This window comes from Nilaparvata lugens, chromosome 8, assembly GCF_014356525.2.
Source record: "Nilaparvata lugens isolate BPH chromosome 8, ASM1435652v1, whole genome shotgun sequence".
NCBI classification, from domain to species: Eukaryota; Metazoa; Arthropoda; class Insecta; order Hemiptera; family Delphacidae; genus Nilaparvata; species Nilaparvata lugens.
This window is the reverse complement of record NC_052511.1, coordinates 8,565,443-8,582,739: the sequence shown is the minus strand read 5'-3', so window position 1 is coordinate 8,582,739 and position 17,297 is coordinate 8,565,443. Positions and strand designations below refer to the sequence as shown.

Here is a 17,297-nt window from a genome sequence, read left to right as displayed (position 1 = left end):
TGAGATTAGAGTTCATTGAAATTAGAATTCATCAGTGTTGGTGATTTTCGATGTATATTATGGGTGGTTGATTGTTTACTGAATTTCATTGTAAATAATTTATTTATTTATTCATTAGAAAATTATACTATAAATCGTATAATATAGTATAATTAGAAAATTTATACTATAGAATCCTTGCTCCTCCCTCACCCTACAATTTAAGATCTCCGTCAATATATGTAGTACCCAGATTCAATAATATTTATGGTAGAAGATCCCTACATTATGTAATTCCCTACTTATTTAACAGACTACCTCCAAATATTCGTGATTACTCTAAGAAGGATGTAATGTTGTATCTCAATAATAACAGCACAATCAATTTATAAAACTAATAATATTACTATAACGTACACATAATTTAAGAGACGTCAAGTTGAAAAAATGACAGCATATGCTTACATTATTAGAATTTTTCAACTTTTGCTGGCTGAAGTTTTAAAAATTTCCTTTTATTGTCACTGCCGCCTGCCTCAACGATAAAAATGTACTAATTACTTAATTGTAAAACAATTTTTCCCTTTTCCTTATTATTTCATTCCTTTCTAATAAATTTCATTTTTCCCTTTTTTATTAATTCTATATCAAAATATTATGTATATTTCTATTTTTATTTTTTCATTTTGGTATTAGTTTTCTTTCATTTTTTACTTGAAATCTTTGAAGTGTAATATTTATTTTGTCTAAGTTTATTTATCTTTTGTAACTCATTTTTTTCCTGTAACTGGGCACCCGCCGAAAAACATTTGGGTTTGGCAGGACCTCAACTGTTTTTATTGTAAATAAAAAAATAGATTTGATTTGATTTTGATTTTCAGACCAATACAATTATTATCGGAAAAGAAAAAACAGGCTATTGCTCAAAACTTTTTCAATTTCCTAATTTAGTTTCAAATTGTCCAAATATTATGTAGGTTAATATTTTTATATTAATATTATAATGACTGGATATTTGTGCAATTGATAATAGTAATTGCTGGGGAAATAATTTTTGATGAAATTCGATTTTCCTGGCTACTACAGTGTATGGGGGAGCATTGGAATGATTTATTCATACTTGAATATTATGATTATTGATTACTGATGAGGAATCGCATATCAATACAGTATCAACTCCCAATCTTTCGGTCTTTACAAAACTTTTATGTCCTCAATTTAGAAGAAGAAGGGGGTGCGATTTCCATGATATGATTTTTATTATAATTTTTAGCAAATAACTAAATTCAAACTTTTTTTACTAGAATCATTAAAAAAAAATTAAGTTATACTGTTATACTGTATATATTACGTATTCTCTGAGTGTTAATCTTTGGTGAAAACAGAAATTTTAAACTTAACCTCACTTTGGACTATTTATGTGCCAAAATCAAGGAATTGAAGAAGTTTTGGGCAATTGCCTGTTTCTCTTTCCAAATATCGTGTTTGTGACTGTTCTAATAAATAAATAAATAAATATGTATATAATTTTAATCAACTTCAAAGTTTCCACTCTTCAGACATTCCAGCGAGTGTTGATTCCATTGTAAACTGACTAATTAGTTATTTCAGTGGAATTTTATCTCAGTTTAAAGTGTAACAGTTAACGGAAGGAAATCACGGAGAGGATCATTCTACCTTCTTTATTCTCTACAGAAACTTTTTCCTTATCAATTAAAATCTTTTTCTAAAATGTAAATGAGAACAATACAAGAGTTTGACATGCGCTCCCTCCAAGAAATGGGTTAATTAACTAATTAATCCCAACTCTGCATAAATAAAGCTATCTATTTTCTCATGATTTACATTCCAACTTTCTGACTAATTATCATCTAGTGCGCAACTTGAACCCATGATAGTGCTATAGTGAGGTCCACGTTATAATGGCAGTGTTTGATTAGCAATGGTATTGCTATCCTTGTCTATCATTCAACAAAGCGGATAGTGCTATCTCTTTCTTGATTTGCTCTGTCTTGCCAAATCGTCTTTTAACAATGTAGAATTAATAATTAATTAACAAAATATTTCATCCTTATTATGAAAATTATTGAAAAATATTAATTTCTTGCTTAATAAAATATAATTGATTATTTTTAACGAGAATGAACACTTAATAAACCTGTATCAGCTACCGACTATAGAAGGCATTGACAAGACGGAGGATCGGCAACGTTTTTCTCCTATCTTTCTCCACTGCCATTATAACGTGGAACTCACTATAGTAGTGCTATAGTAAGGTCCACGTTATAATGGCAGTGGATAAAGATAGAGAACAGCGTTGCCGATTCTCTGCCTTAATTAATTATATTTCTAAACAGATTTGTCAAAAACAGATATGTCATCGTTGCGGAGCTAGAAAAGGATAGTACTACCTGCTTTGTCGAATGATAGACAAGGATAGCAACATCAAAGTTTATCAAATACTGTCATTATAACGTGGACCTCACTATAGAGCTCTTCATCTTAATTTCTTCTCATCATTGGTTAAAGTGCAGATAAGTCTTCAGAATTCACTTCTAAATTTGTTGAACTTTTTTCTCCTGTAATATGTGCTGATTCCATTATAGTATGTTCATTACAAATAAATTATAATTTTAATTACCTGAGAATTCCTAACGGGGTTGCCTATCTGTGTTCTTAACCTATACTTTTCCTTGTAATATGTGTTGATTCAATTATTGTATGTTCCTTACCAATAAATTATAATTTTAATCACCTGAGAATTCCTAACGGGGTTGCCTTATCTGTGTTCTTATTTAGAAACATAGCTCAGAAACTTTGGTTCATGAACTTCTTGTCCAGATATTGTGGGCTGTAGAATATCTTATTGGCACGAGAGTTTCTCGAACTAATCTAATGTGGTAGCCAATATTGGCTTCACAGCCACTAGCACCAAAGCAGCACTAGAATCAATACTCAATCACAAGGGAACAAATAAAATCTAATCCGGCACAAAAATAAGCTCAACTTATGATATTAAAGCCCTCAACCATTCAAGCTTGTGTAGTTGTGCTAGTACATTATCTTATCTTATAAACTACTAAGATGATTAGGATGATCATGGATTAAAAAATCTCTACTCATAATTTAGTTGATATCATAGTAGTATTAAACATATTTTTGTATTTATCATATTATTATAGGTTACATATGCATTCACGCTCTTTCTGACATTACTTTCTTACATTATTCAAACTTCGATTCATAATTCATTCTTTTGTTTAGCCCTATTGTATTGATTGGTTTTAGTTATTTGTAACTGGCCTGTGCATTATAATATTTAATAAATCCGGGCCTCTCAATAGATAATCTCAAAATAGTTATTTGCGCAAGTATTTCACATTAAGTTTTTCTTACAGTTACCATTGAATATGAAAAGTGGGTAATTATGGTAAAATTGCCTGAAATGCATCAAATGTTTTTCTGTGTAATTTTATTATTGATAAAAACCTAATTTATTGTCAAATTGAATAAAAATGTTGTCCTTGGTTATAATATAATTATAATACTAATAATTAGCGCGTTGTGCTTCGTTGCACCTCTGCTCACTATAGCAGCCACAGCAGTCACTGTTACCAACTTCATTTTGATTTTGCTGCACTGTTGCTCCATATAACCTACTAAGTATTTTGCGTTGCCATGTTGCAAATCTGGAGTGCAGAAAAATTTTTCCCGCACTAGAGCGGAAAAGTGATTCTTTGCGTTCTGTAATCAGTGCAGCAATGGCCACTTTTCAACGTAACTGTAGGAAAATAAATGAATTGTAAGTTTAAATTAATAAAAACAGTATGAAAACTTGCAGTACTCTCTGTTTTTATTAATTTGTACAAAAGTAGCCCATTTAAGTGAAGAGCCCTCAATGCACTTGAGCTCTCTATTTCACATAATGTGAAATAATAAATTGTCAATAAATAAATCCAATAAATTGTCAAAAGTAGGGGTATGTTCAGCATCACATCAAGTACCTAGGTAACATTATGTGAAATAGGAAGCTTAAGTGCATTGAGGGCGTGTATTGAAATAATTACAATTGAAACTTACAATTCATTTTTTGAAATTATTTATTGTGAAACCCCTATTTATTAATATTATTATAACGCACTGGCCTGTTAAAATAACTGAAAAACCAAGCAATACAATAGTTCTAATCTTTTCTCATTCTAATGGAAGAATGTTAATAATATTTTAATGATAATTGGTTGTGTTAAGGTAGACGCACGCAGATCGTCATCGGACGGACGGCACGCATCGTACGGATCGGATGATTAGATTTGATGCATTGTTTTCAATTGGAGTGCGCATACCTATACGGATGCGGATATGTATGCGCACTCCAATTGAAAACAATGCATCAAATCTAATCATCCGATCCGTACGATGCGTGCCGTCCGTCCGATGACGATCTGTGTGCGTCTACCTTAATATTGTAAAACAATGCTGATACATTTTCGTTCATGTTTTAGCCTACAGGAAATTATGCTATTGATATCCACGACAAGTAACGGTTGAATTTAATTTAATCACCCATGCATGTACTGTATTACTTGCATTAATTACCCAACTATTATTTTTCATTAATTTTTAATTGATTTGTAATAATGGTCTTTCAATTGACTTTTTGGTGTTGCAGGGGAGTGGATGCAGACTGCACCCAGCTTGCGGCACAATGGTGTATGATGAACGAACGCGGCTGAAGAATAGCTGACCCGACTGTCTAGGGCTCGCCATGAGTGGGCCCCGCAACGACACCCCCCAACCAGAGGTAACTACCCCCACATTTCTTACAAATCAAAAATACTCACATTCCAATCAAATCAAATCTAGTCAAAATAATCCTTGTTTTCCCCATTTTGTGATGCAACAGTGATTTCAACTTTTCATTTGAATTTTTGATTAAAAAAATTTTATTGCTCTTCAAATCGAATCAAATTTATTTACAATACAGAAAAACTCTTACATATGTGTAACAACAACAAATAGATGTAAAGATAATAATGAATTATAAAGCATAATGAGAAAACAATAATCAATAGCCGCTGACACAATAATAATAAATAATATTACATAGTAGAATTCATAAAAACTATCTAATTGAATACATATTACAAATGTAATATTCTTTGGACTAGAGCTAATATTTTTCATCATTCATACTTATTTAGTGACAAAACCATATTTTACAGATGAAGTTACTGAGATATTGCAATTATTCAAATGCTAATGAATGAATTATTATCATTAAACGAAAATCCAAATTAAATGCTGTAATTCACCCCGAAGACTTCTGCTACTGCAAATATTGACAACCGGGTAGACAGCTAGATGGAATTCGATGAGCGCTACTATTCAAATTATTACAATTGAAACTTACAATTCATTTTTTGAAATTATTTATTGTGAAACCCCTATTTATTAATATTATTATAACGCACTGGCCTGTTAAAATAACTGAAAAACCAAGCAATACAATAGTTCTAATCTTTTCTCATTCTAATGGAAGAATGTTAATAATATTTTAATGATAATTGGTTGTGTTAAGGTAGACGCACGCAGATCGTCATCGGACGGACGGCACGCATCGTACGGATCGGATGATTAGATTTGATGCATTGTTTTCAATTGGAGTGCGCATACCTATACGGATGCGGATATGTATGCGCACTCCAATTGAAAACAATGCATCAAATCTAATCATCCGATCCGTACGATGCGTGCCGTCCGTCCGATGACGATCTGTGTGCGTCTACCTTAATATTGTAAAACAATGCTGATACATTTTCGTTCATGTTTTAGCCTACAGGAAATTATGCTATTGATATCCACGACAAGTAACGGTTGAATTTAATTTAATCACCCATGCATGTGCATTAATTACCCAATTATTATTTTTCATTAATTTTTAATGGTCTTTCAATTGCCGTTGCAGGGGAGTGGATGCAGACTGCACCCAGCTTGCGGCACAATGGTGTATGATGAACGAACGCGGCTGAAGAATAGCTGACCCGACTGTCTAGGGCTCGCCATGAGTGGGCCCCGCAACGACACCCCCCAACCAGAGGTAACTACCCCCACATTTCTTACAAATCAAAAATACTCACATTCCAATCAAATCAAATCTAGTCAAAATAATCCTTGTTTTCCCCATTTTTGTGATGCAACAGTGATTTCAACTTTTCATTTGAATTTTTGATTAAAAAAAATTTTATTGCTCTTCAAATCGAATCAAATTTATTTACAATACAGAAAAACTCTTACATATGTGTAACAACAACAAATAGATGTAAAGATAATAATGAATTATAAAGCATAATGAGTAATCAATAATCAATAGCCGCTGACACAATAATAATAAATAATATTACATAGTAGAATTCATAAAAACTATCTAATTGAATACAGATTACAAATGTAATATTCTTTGGACTAGAGCTAATATTTTCATCATTCATACTTATTTAGTGACAAAACCATATTTTACAGATGGAAGTTACTGAGATATTGCAATTATTCAAATGCTAATGAATGAATTATTATCATTAAACGAAAATCCAAATTAAATGCTGTAATTCACCCCGAAGACTTCTGCTACTGCAAATATTGACAACCGGGTAGACAGCTAGATGGAAATTCGATGAGCGCTACTATTCAAAAATTATTTATCAGCCCGGGAATTCTTGAATAGTAGCGCTCATCGAATTTCCATTTAGCTGTTTACACGGTTGTCAATATTTGCAGTAGCAGAAGTCTTCTGGGTGAATTACAGCATTTTTTTGGATTTTCGTTTAATAATAATAAACCATAGTTTGGGTGCTGGTGACGAGTAACAAAACAGAAACATGAAAACATTACTTCCAATAGAAAAATTATATTGTAACATAGTAGGCTTGATTATATTATAATATTATAACAAGGTGAAAGTGGGGAAATCTATATACTCATTGTTGATGATTTTCATGAAAATGTAATTTCTCTATAGTTACCAGATGTATATTTACACTAAGTCTTGTGCTAGTGAATGTCTTTATATCTTAATAGTACTGTATTGTGACCTGTATTTCAATTTCACCAATTTAAAGCTTTAATGATTGATTATTGACACACATTATTACCTAAAGACTGTTATGTGACATTGTTTTTTCATTATTATTGTATTGTACCTGATATTTGACGTTGTCTGTGTTCCATGAATTTGATGGCAATAAAATTTTATTTATTTATTTATTTTATTTATTTATTTATAAATAAATACATAAATAATCTAAAAGAGAAACAACGTCCAATTAGTTTTAAAATTTAAAAAATAAATGTATGTTAACGAAGAATGAGAAAATTAATTTTACATGGTTGCACCAATCAAATAAATATTACTATGTGTTGGGTAAGAATCATTGAACACTAGAATCATTCAGAATTCATCATAATATCTATTTATATTATTATAGTGCTGATCTCTATAAATACATGTTCATATACAAAATAGAATTATAGTACCCTTTGAAATTAATAAAATAATAGAATAAAAATACAAATTATAACTACTAGATTCGGTTATCACACCATCGTCAGGTTATAAAAATATTAAATATAAATATTCGGTGTGATCACCAAATCTAGTAGTTATAATTTGTATTTTTATTCTATTATTTTAATAATTTCAAAGGGTACTTTAATTCTTTTTTATATATACAAGAAAGTAACCCGGAATTCATACATTAAAAAAATACATTTATATTCAATAAATTTCTATTTTTATCGCGGATAAAAACTGATCTGAGTAGATGCAACTTGTTGCAGTTTATAAGTGATCTATCAACTTGATCTAGCAGTCCATATACTTGTTAATTTGTATGAATTACATTATTCTTTGCTCTCATTCTAAGAGAAGAATGCTGATAATACTTCGAGGTATTTTGGCTGTACCTTATTGTAAAACAATGTAGATATTTACAGTTTCTCTTATTTTTTAGCCTACAGGGAATTATGCTATTTATATCACAAGTAGCGGTAAAATGAGCGGTAGTGTAGCCATAGACCTGTGCCACTAACATAGGCCCACCTTTCATTTTTGACTGAATCTATTAGTAATTTTTAGCCTCATCGCCTTCCCTATTGAGTGATAATGACATGACACATCCTGTGAATGCATGTCACAAAATGTCATTTATATTTCGCATAAGCGAACAAAGAACAGGAAGGTGTCAGTGTAACCAGTAGAGACTATTATGCGGGTGTTGCTGGAAGAATAAAAACATTAGGGGAGAAAATGAGTAACATGATCTGGTATCATTGATTCCGTAGCGGTGGCATTGTATATCTTGGGCCGGGGTGAGAAATTTAGCTAATGAATTAACACACAACGGCCATGTGTATGATTCAGAATATTTTATTGAAGTTTTGCGGTTTATCTTTTGATAGTTTGACACCTTGTGGAACCGGATTCCCCAATTAATTAATCAATTGTCTATCATAAGTCAGCAAGATTACAATAAAAAATACTCAAAAACGAAATTGTGTCTGAAAATAATGTATTCCAGTGTTCCGTTTCAAATTCTCCTCATAATTTTTCTTAATGTAAGGTAGTTTCTTGACATGAATTAATGATTTAAAATATTCCATTGCTCCGTTTCTAATTCTCATAATTCTCCTCAATGTAAGGTAGTTTTTTGACATAAGTGATTTAGACCCGGTTTCCGAGCTCGGGATTTAGCTAAGTTCTAGACTTTAAACAGCTGGAGTCAGAAAATTAGCTTTCCAAAACGGGGCGTAGTCGCAGCTTTTATAACAGTAGTCGTAGTTTTCATTTTCTCATTTCTATAATTGGAAACGTTTTTCCTTAACGAAATTAGACATTCCTAAATCATTTAAAATAGTTGAAACTTTACACTATTTTCTCTTTATTTTATTTTGTGTTCAATTTTCTAGTTTTTCGAAATTTAATTCAAACGTGACTAGGCCTTTGACAATGACTGCGACTACGCCCCGTTTTGGAAAACCAATTTTCTGACTCCAGCTGTTTAAAGTCTAGGACTTAGCTAAATCCCGTGCTCGGAAACCGGCCCTAAATCTAATTTTATGAAAATATCCTGACAGGCAGTGGAGGTTTATGTGTATAGATGTATATTCAAACTTACTTTTTCAAAATTTTACATTAAACATTTATTGTTGTATCTTTTATTTTCAGAAAGAACCGATTCAGTTCGAGGTGAACCTGAAAGGTGCACCTGATGAATTGGTCCAACTGGTTCAAAACATAAAAGAGGTAATATTAACTTTCAATATCAAATTTCAACATTATTCCAGTCTGAATAATTTTGTTGAAGTATGTTCAATTCTGATAAACTGATTCATTGTGTTGGTTTGTAATTAGGATTGATGTTGACATTAATTTCATAATCATTTAAATTTCACAGAATATTAAAATTTGACAGAATCAATACGATAACTCTAAACGCATTAACGATAAATTGGGTTATATTTTCTAGAAGGTTACGCAACTGTTATCAAAGGCTAACGTGTGTAGAACTTCTTAAATAAATTGATCATTCTCAATGTTATCTGTTGAATAAATCTAACAGTATTTGTAGATTATGAGGCGTAAACTGCAATATCAATAAACGTCATTATAACCAATATGAATAATAATGTTGCAATCAATAATTATAATTTCCAAGAAGATTATAATTAATCAGTCTTTGTTGATCCAAGATTTGACTCTAATGTGGTACTCATTCTCTATGAGGTGGTCGTTCTCTATAAGACGAATAAAATATAATTAGATTGAATTTGATCAATAATAATATAATTTATATAATATTATAATTTATATTTTCAGATTGTGATTTGGTGTAGAAATTGGAATGGACATAACCTACGTATAATATTTTGACTATTTGAAACTAAATTAAGAAATTGAAGAAGTTTTGGGCAATAACCTGTTTTTTTTTCTTTTCCGATCATCATATTTTTGGTGCTAACCTAATAAATAAATATTCATTGAATTGATCTATTTTATAGGAAAATTTCACTAAAACTTCATAAAGTGACGATATTCATCAGATCTCTTCTATCATATCATAATTTATTGCTCTTTTCCAACTTCATTCAGTTAAATTCTTCTCTTCATTCAATTAATCTTATTTTTCCTTCAAAGTTTCATCTCATGATATTGTTGAGGTACCTTATTGAGTTGGATAATATTAATAATCTTGTTTCACAAGAACAAACGTAATACTAATAACATATGATGATTAAAAAAAAATCAGGATCTTCCTGAAAGTATCACGAATATAAAGTAATATTGGGGACCGAGCTTCGCTCTGGAGTACAAAAACATGATCAATTTATTACGAGAGAAGAAATTATAATAACATTCATACAGAAATGTTCTATCTAATCACAGTAAATTGAGATTCATTTCCAGCGGAATGCAAAAATGTCCCTCACAAAGGCCCAGTTGCACAAAAGCCGGTTAAATTTTAATCCTGATTAACTCCACGTGAACAAAATCAGTGAAGACTATTTCAAAAAATGGATCTACTGGAATTAATCATGATTGAAAATAACCCGGCTTTTTTGCAACCGGCACTAAGTACCTGATTGAATGATTACAAAAGTTCAACAGCTGAGTCATAATTTTGACACAGTCCCACACACATGAACTCGCTCACTCACTTCCATCACCAACAGACGATGAAATAATTATTATCAGCTGTTTTTCCAAGGATGAATAATAATTATCCTTTTAATGTCCTTCAGCGAGATTTCCCAGGGATGAGACCTAGTACAATCTAATCTTTATATTATAAACCTACTATGTTCTGAATTTCGTGAGAATCGTTAGAGCCGTTTTCGAGATCCGGTGAAATACAAACATATAAACATCTAAACATATAAACAGAAGCTGCTCGTTTAATAGTATAGGATATTATATACTGGGTCAAAGTAATAGGTCAAACTGGTTCAAGTATGGTTCAAAGTAATATAGGTACCTATTAGCATAGAGAAACAATAGCGTAAATAGATATCCAATGGTATAATGAGTTTATGTCGCAACTTTTACTGCTATCTCAAGCCGATCACTGTCACTTATTGTCGATTTTTACTGTTTTGACCGGGTGAGAGTGTATGAACGGCACAATATGAGAGACTACTAGTGTCACACAGCTTCAAGAAAAAGAACTACGTGAACTATCGGCTTGAGATAACAGTAAAAGTTACGACATAAACTCCCTATACCATGGGATATCTACTTACACTATTGTTTCTCTATACTATTAGTCTGAAGAATAGAATTTATTCGCAATCAGTGGTTTGACAAAACAAGTACAATAATGGATAATACTGGTTTCAATTTATCAAAATATAAATATAAAGACTAATTAACTTGTATATAATTATTGTAAAAACATCAGTGATGTTTCATGACTTGTACAACTAAAAAAGATGGCAATCGAATTGAAAAATTGGTAGGTAATGTATTATCTACACAGATTCCATTTGAATATACTGTATATATAGGCATACATTAGAAATATAATTTTCACTTTTTGTGTAGTTGAGAAGTTGATATTGTGGTAATTATTCATATTGAATGAAAAAGACTGAGAAATTGTAAAAAAACCACAGATTTATTGATATTTAGAAAGACCGGTTTTGGTTATTACACCATATTACACCGAAACCGGTCTTTCTAAGTATCAATAAATCTGTGGGTTTTGACAATTTCTCAGTCTTTTTCATTCAAAATAAATATAATTTTAACTCTATATTTGAATGAGATTTGAGTTGAGTTTAAAATGTTTTGTTTTTAATTTTAGGTTGGCGAACAGTTCCTCTACCATTGGAAAACCTTTCCAATAATACTACCACCGCCGGTCAACGCCACAGTACCTCATGGATCACTCGCTAGTAACAACACCGACATACCTTATATCACAGGTGTGATATCGGCTTCATTTATTCATTCAATGATAGACAATTCAGTGATACACAATTCATTGATTCAATAATACGCAATTCATTGAATCAATGATACACAATTCATTGCGATATTCAACGAATTCAACGATACACAATTCATTGATTCAATGATACGCAATTTATTGGTTCAATGATTCACAATTCATTGATTCAACGATACACAATTCATTGATTCAATGATACACATTCATTGATTCAATGATACAAAGTTAATTGATTCAATGATACGCAATTCATTGAAATTATGGGGTAAAGACCAACAGACACAACCCAAAACTGTTCCTCCCCTAAAGTGTATCAATAATCTAAGCATAATTTCTACAAATTTCATTGAATGAAGTGATTTCTTATTGAATGGTGGATTGCTTATACGAATAAAATCTTCTTCCTATTCACAAATGTTTTGCGATCACTCTTATATAATTGAGAATATGGACACGCTATATTTACACTATTGTACAAACACGGTATTTTCCATGTGGAACTGATCCATGTGTTAGCAATGCAAAGAAGGCTTTTCAAAAAAATTCCTGTTGCTGGAGTAAAATAATTACTCATTTCTCTTTTATTTGATCAAACACTTCACATCCAAAGAGAAAACTCTCTGCTCTAAACATATTCATTTCCTGAATTTAGTCGAATAAAAATATTCTCCAAACTTCATATTATAGAGATATCATACTTCTATGTTATGCTTATTCGATGTTTAATCCAACAGTTTTCCACATCAATGATTTGCACTTGCAAATTATAGATGTTTGAAATGTAACTAGTAGTTTCAATGGAAGTTCTTGTTTCAAAGGTTAATGGAATGTACCTATCAAGAGATTTGTCCACGAATAAGTTCATGCTTTCTTCGGGTGAATAAATAATGTTATTAATAGTACTAAATTATAATAATAGATTCTATTAAGCAGATAATAGTTGTAATGATGGTACCGTATTTTAATAATAGATTCTATTGAGTAAATAAATCATAGTATTGACAGTACCGTCATTGATAAAATATAGCATAAGTAGATATCCATATCCCATGGTATAGGCCATTTATGTTTCAAATTTCAATCCGATTTTTTGTTAACTGACTCCGATTTCTGTCGAGTACTGTCTATTACTGTATTACTGTTTTGTTGGGGTGAGAGTGTAAGAACGGCACAGTATGAGAGACTACCAGTGTCACATAGCTTCACCAAAAACAACTACTAAGACTATGGGCTTGTTAACAGTGAAATTTGGAACATAGACGCTCCATACCATGTGATCTTATGCTATCTTCTCTCTTTGGTACCGTATTGCAACAATCGCTTATGTAATTCTTTGTATTTAAGGCAATTTTGTGTTCGCTAGGTGGTTCGGGAGAAGGATGCTGCACGCTCGCGAGACGCGCGAACCAGCATCGGCCGAACAGTTTGCGCGAACTGTTCATAGCGCCGTCGTTCGATGAGTTGGACGCGGTTGCAGTCGACTCGAGCGGCGAGCCGCGCCGCCTCACCGGGAAGCAGCTGGAGTCGCTCAGAGAGAGAGGGTGAGTGTAGTGTCTATCTCCTCTCACTCCTCACAATCACCAAATGTGCATTACAGTACATTTGCAATTGTATTGCCACAACTAGGCTCGGTTAGCACTCTTAGAGGATTTACAATTTCTGGCGTTTTTGTGTAGGTTCAACACATTACAGTAGGCTACTCAGTAGGTACTTGAATGGTTTAAAATGACCAAGGAAATTACAAATTGACATCCATTTATGGTCGTAGGATTTTGTATCTTGCAATTAGGTTAAAATGACACTAGCTTACGATTTAAAATTTCTCTCAAATATGTTTGTCTTCAATAATTCTTAGAAGTATAATCACTGTGAAAAATACTGGTTTCAGTTTGAAAACGTAATTAGATTACTTTTCTATGTTTTTATTGTGAATGATGCCCACATGAGCTTTTTTGCTTGGGTGTGGGTAATGGAAAGTGCGTTGGTGAATTATTAGATAAACAAATGTCCATGCCATCGGCGGGATTCGAACCCACGAACCAGGCGGTGCTAGCAGACCGAAGTTTGTAACGCTCCTTACCACTAGACCAACCCGGCCGGAAAATTAATGAAGGTTTTCGGCGATTTAGAACAACTCCTGGGATGTTGAAGATGGACGTTTTGTAGTCTCACTTGTTAGATATTACTTTACTCAACTATGCTTGATTGTTCAAAAATACTCACGTTTGTCAATGATCCGATTTTAGATAGGTTTCCTTAAAAATTCTTAGCATTCAACGAAAGACAACTTTCAAATAAAAATGATCTCATGGTATTTTTGTTTCATTTCATTTCATTTATTCATATACGGTACAATAGATACAATGCAAGTAAAAACAACAGGCATTCGCCCAAAACTGCTTTAAACCTTAATTTGGAATACACAGTCTAGAGGTTATGTAAATGATAACTCAATTCACACACTATTTTGAGTCCAAAAAATGTATGTACTACAATCATTTCAAATTTATCAGATTTATTAGTTAATTTATTTTTTTCAGTTTAACTTGAGTGTTGTATTATGAAGTTTCACAGATTTCAGATCATGTTTAATATACTTGCATAAATATCTTGTTATGGTAGTAATTAATATCCCAATTGTAACAGTATTTTCAAAATAAAAAATTGTCACTTCTATTATTTATTTGATTTACTCGTATAAAATCTTGTTGTTCTTCATTAACATTTCAAATTAGATCAGGGCTGAAGCATAAATAGTTCTTTTAAACCATTGCAGTTGATAAATCTGAACTGAATACGTAGAATCTACCAAACATTCATTACCATAGAATACTAAAAAGATTTATATAATTTGAATTTTAATATATTTCAGATTGAAGCGAATGCAAATTTTTTGAATCCCTAATAATACAAATCCCTTGATTCGTCATACTTAACAGGATTTTTATAAATCATTTTCCTAATAGTACACACAATACTATCATATACATGAATTATCATCTTCTAGGCTCCACTTTTTTAATCTATGAGATCCTAGCTGTTTTATTTTCAGTTTATATAAATTTTTTAGGTTCGTCGTTTGAGAATGATTTTGTGATTACTCTAAATATGTTATCTATAACTCTATCATGAGTTATCCTCCATTCACCTTGGGAAGCTTTTTTTATCAATCAAATTCTACTTTTTTATAATTGAAAAAAACAAACAAACACAATACCATAGATGTATTTTTTCAAATTGAAAACCTTTTTGTCGAATTTTTATAGATGAGGATTAGAACTGTTTCAGTAGACAAGAATCATTTCATTTTTCATCTTGTACATAAACACATTTTTCCTGCTGAAACTCATTCATAATTGAAAGTTGTTACTTTTTGTAAATGATTTTCAGTATTATAAGTTTTCTCGCTATTTCCAATAGTAAGCACTTTTCAATCATCTCCTTATTTCTACATTATTATCTCAATCTAAATGCAATGTTAGGCCTACTGTAAATTTGCTAAAAATGTGCATCTCTAGTTAGTATATTTTTGAGGATCTCCAATCTTAATAACGTTACAAATGGTTAATTTAGTTGTAGTAGATCCAGATCTACCTTATTCATGCTTGTTGTGAATAATGGACAAAAAGTGAAGAAATTACAATCAGGTTCTCTTCTGGTTGAACAAATTAATCATATTCGAATATTATGCTTGAATGCAATTTGAACAAATTAAAAAATATTACCCTTGAAGATCTCTTCCATGATGACTGTCCCTTATTGTTGAGAAAATTCTCTATTCAAATAAGATTAATAAAATCCCACAATTTTCCATTCTAACTAGTAGTTTTAGTTCTAGCACTCGCACAAGTTATAATAAAAATTGCATTTTGGCATTGTCAGCACAATATTTTTGAAACTGCATTGCATTGGATTTGTATGAGTAGTGACTCAAAATTGTAGAACCCATATTGCAATGGAAAGTTTTTCTAAATAGTTCACAATTGAGTTACAGTTTTACTAATTATCTTTCAGCCTCATAAGTTCTGATCAAGAGTGTAACTATCAATAATAATTAACCAGGACTAGAGTAGAGGTTCAATTATTAAATTACCAACATTATTTAGCCTACTTGGTCGCAGAATTTAGTATAAGATTTTTCGATATTCTGTTTTTACCACCTTTCATCTTCCATCCATTTAATTTTTCCTGCCTTATATTCAGTTAATTATCGTTGAAGGGTTCTCAATATATCATCATAATGATTCATTCATTCATATATTTTAAAATGAAAATTGTGAATAAAATATCATTTCAATGAAGTAAACCAGATGAACTTAACATTGAAGTTAACATATTCAATAATATCCAGAGACAATTCCTACCAAAAAATTGTATCCAAGCAATATAGAAATTCATGCGGGAAATATTAATTAGTGAAACCCCTATTAAATGAATGCAACTAAACCTAATCTATCTTGTTAAATTTTCTGAGAAGATAAGATCAATAAAAGAAACTCAGTGAAGTATCCCTCTCATTTCTGTTTTCATATCTTGAAGTACAGACAAATTCTAAATTCCCAAGGTACTAACACCTTCCAACACTTAGCAACAGATAATACACGTAGAGTGCCTGCGAAATCTATTCTTCATTGTTATTTGAATGAGCACAACTACCGATCCAAAATAAAATATTATTAAATTGCATTGACAAGAGCATTTTTTTGGTATGCTGCAAGTCAGTTTTTATATATTTAAATGTAACCTTACGTGTTCTTCAATAAAATATTGAATGAATTAATATTAAAATATTACTGTTCTTCAGTTTTTGTTGGATTAAGCAAACAAAAATTTAGAAGAAAATTAATTACCCAAAAAGTATTTTATTTCTTATGAATTGTCCGTATATTTAGGTTATGTCTCTATTGAAATATTATTCATATAAAGCTGAGTTTACACCAAAGTTATTATCAAAATGTTAATAACTTAATCCTTATAGATTCTATTAGATTAAACATAACTTATCATACACATGATGAACATATGTGTTTGTCAAGTTTCGTTCAATCTAATAGAATCTATAAGGATTAAGTTATCAACATTTTGTTAATAACTTTGGTGTAAACCCAGCTTTTGTTTCATATAAATCTACCAGTAGAATATTAAGTTTCTTATTTATTTAAATCTTCTCACTATAGATTCTAATGTCAGCTTTTGTGTGGAAACTTTCACTACTAGATCATGAATAACATTTTTCATCTGTGTCGTTCAATTTTCCACATTTCATTTACATGTAAATAGCCTACTGTTTTTTATTGACTTTGTCCTACTGTGTAT

General features: G+C 31.2%; 1 protein-coding gene across 4 annotated transcripts in view; it reads left to right on the top strand.

Moving 5' to 3' along the window:
* Positions 1-17,297, top strand: part of LOC111056890 — a 140,907-nt gene that overhangs the window by 63,138 nt on the left and 60,472 nt on the right. For 3 of the 4 annotated variants that reach the window (XM_039433864.1, XM_039433863.1, XM_039433861.1), the window contains exons 3-6: positions 4,649-4,780; positions 9,200-9,277; positions 11,835-11,955; positions 13,345-13,522. In XM_039433864.1, coding sequence (XP_039289798.1) covers positions 4,745-4,780; positions 9,200-9,277; positions 11,835-11,955; positions 13,345-13,522 — 413 coding nt within the window. In that variant the 5' untranslated portion in view covers positions 4,649-4,744. Of the gene's footprint in view, positions 1-4,648; positions 4,781-5,941; positions 6,077-9,199; positions 9,278-11,834; positions 11,956-13,344; positions 13,523-17,297 lie in introns of those variants that run through there. The other variant, XM_039433862.1, reaches the window with a different exon arrangement.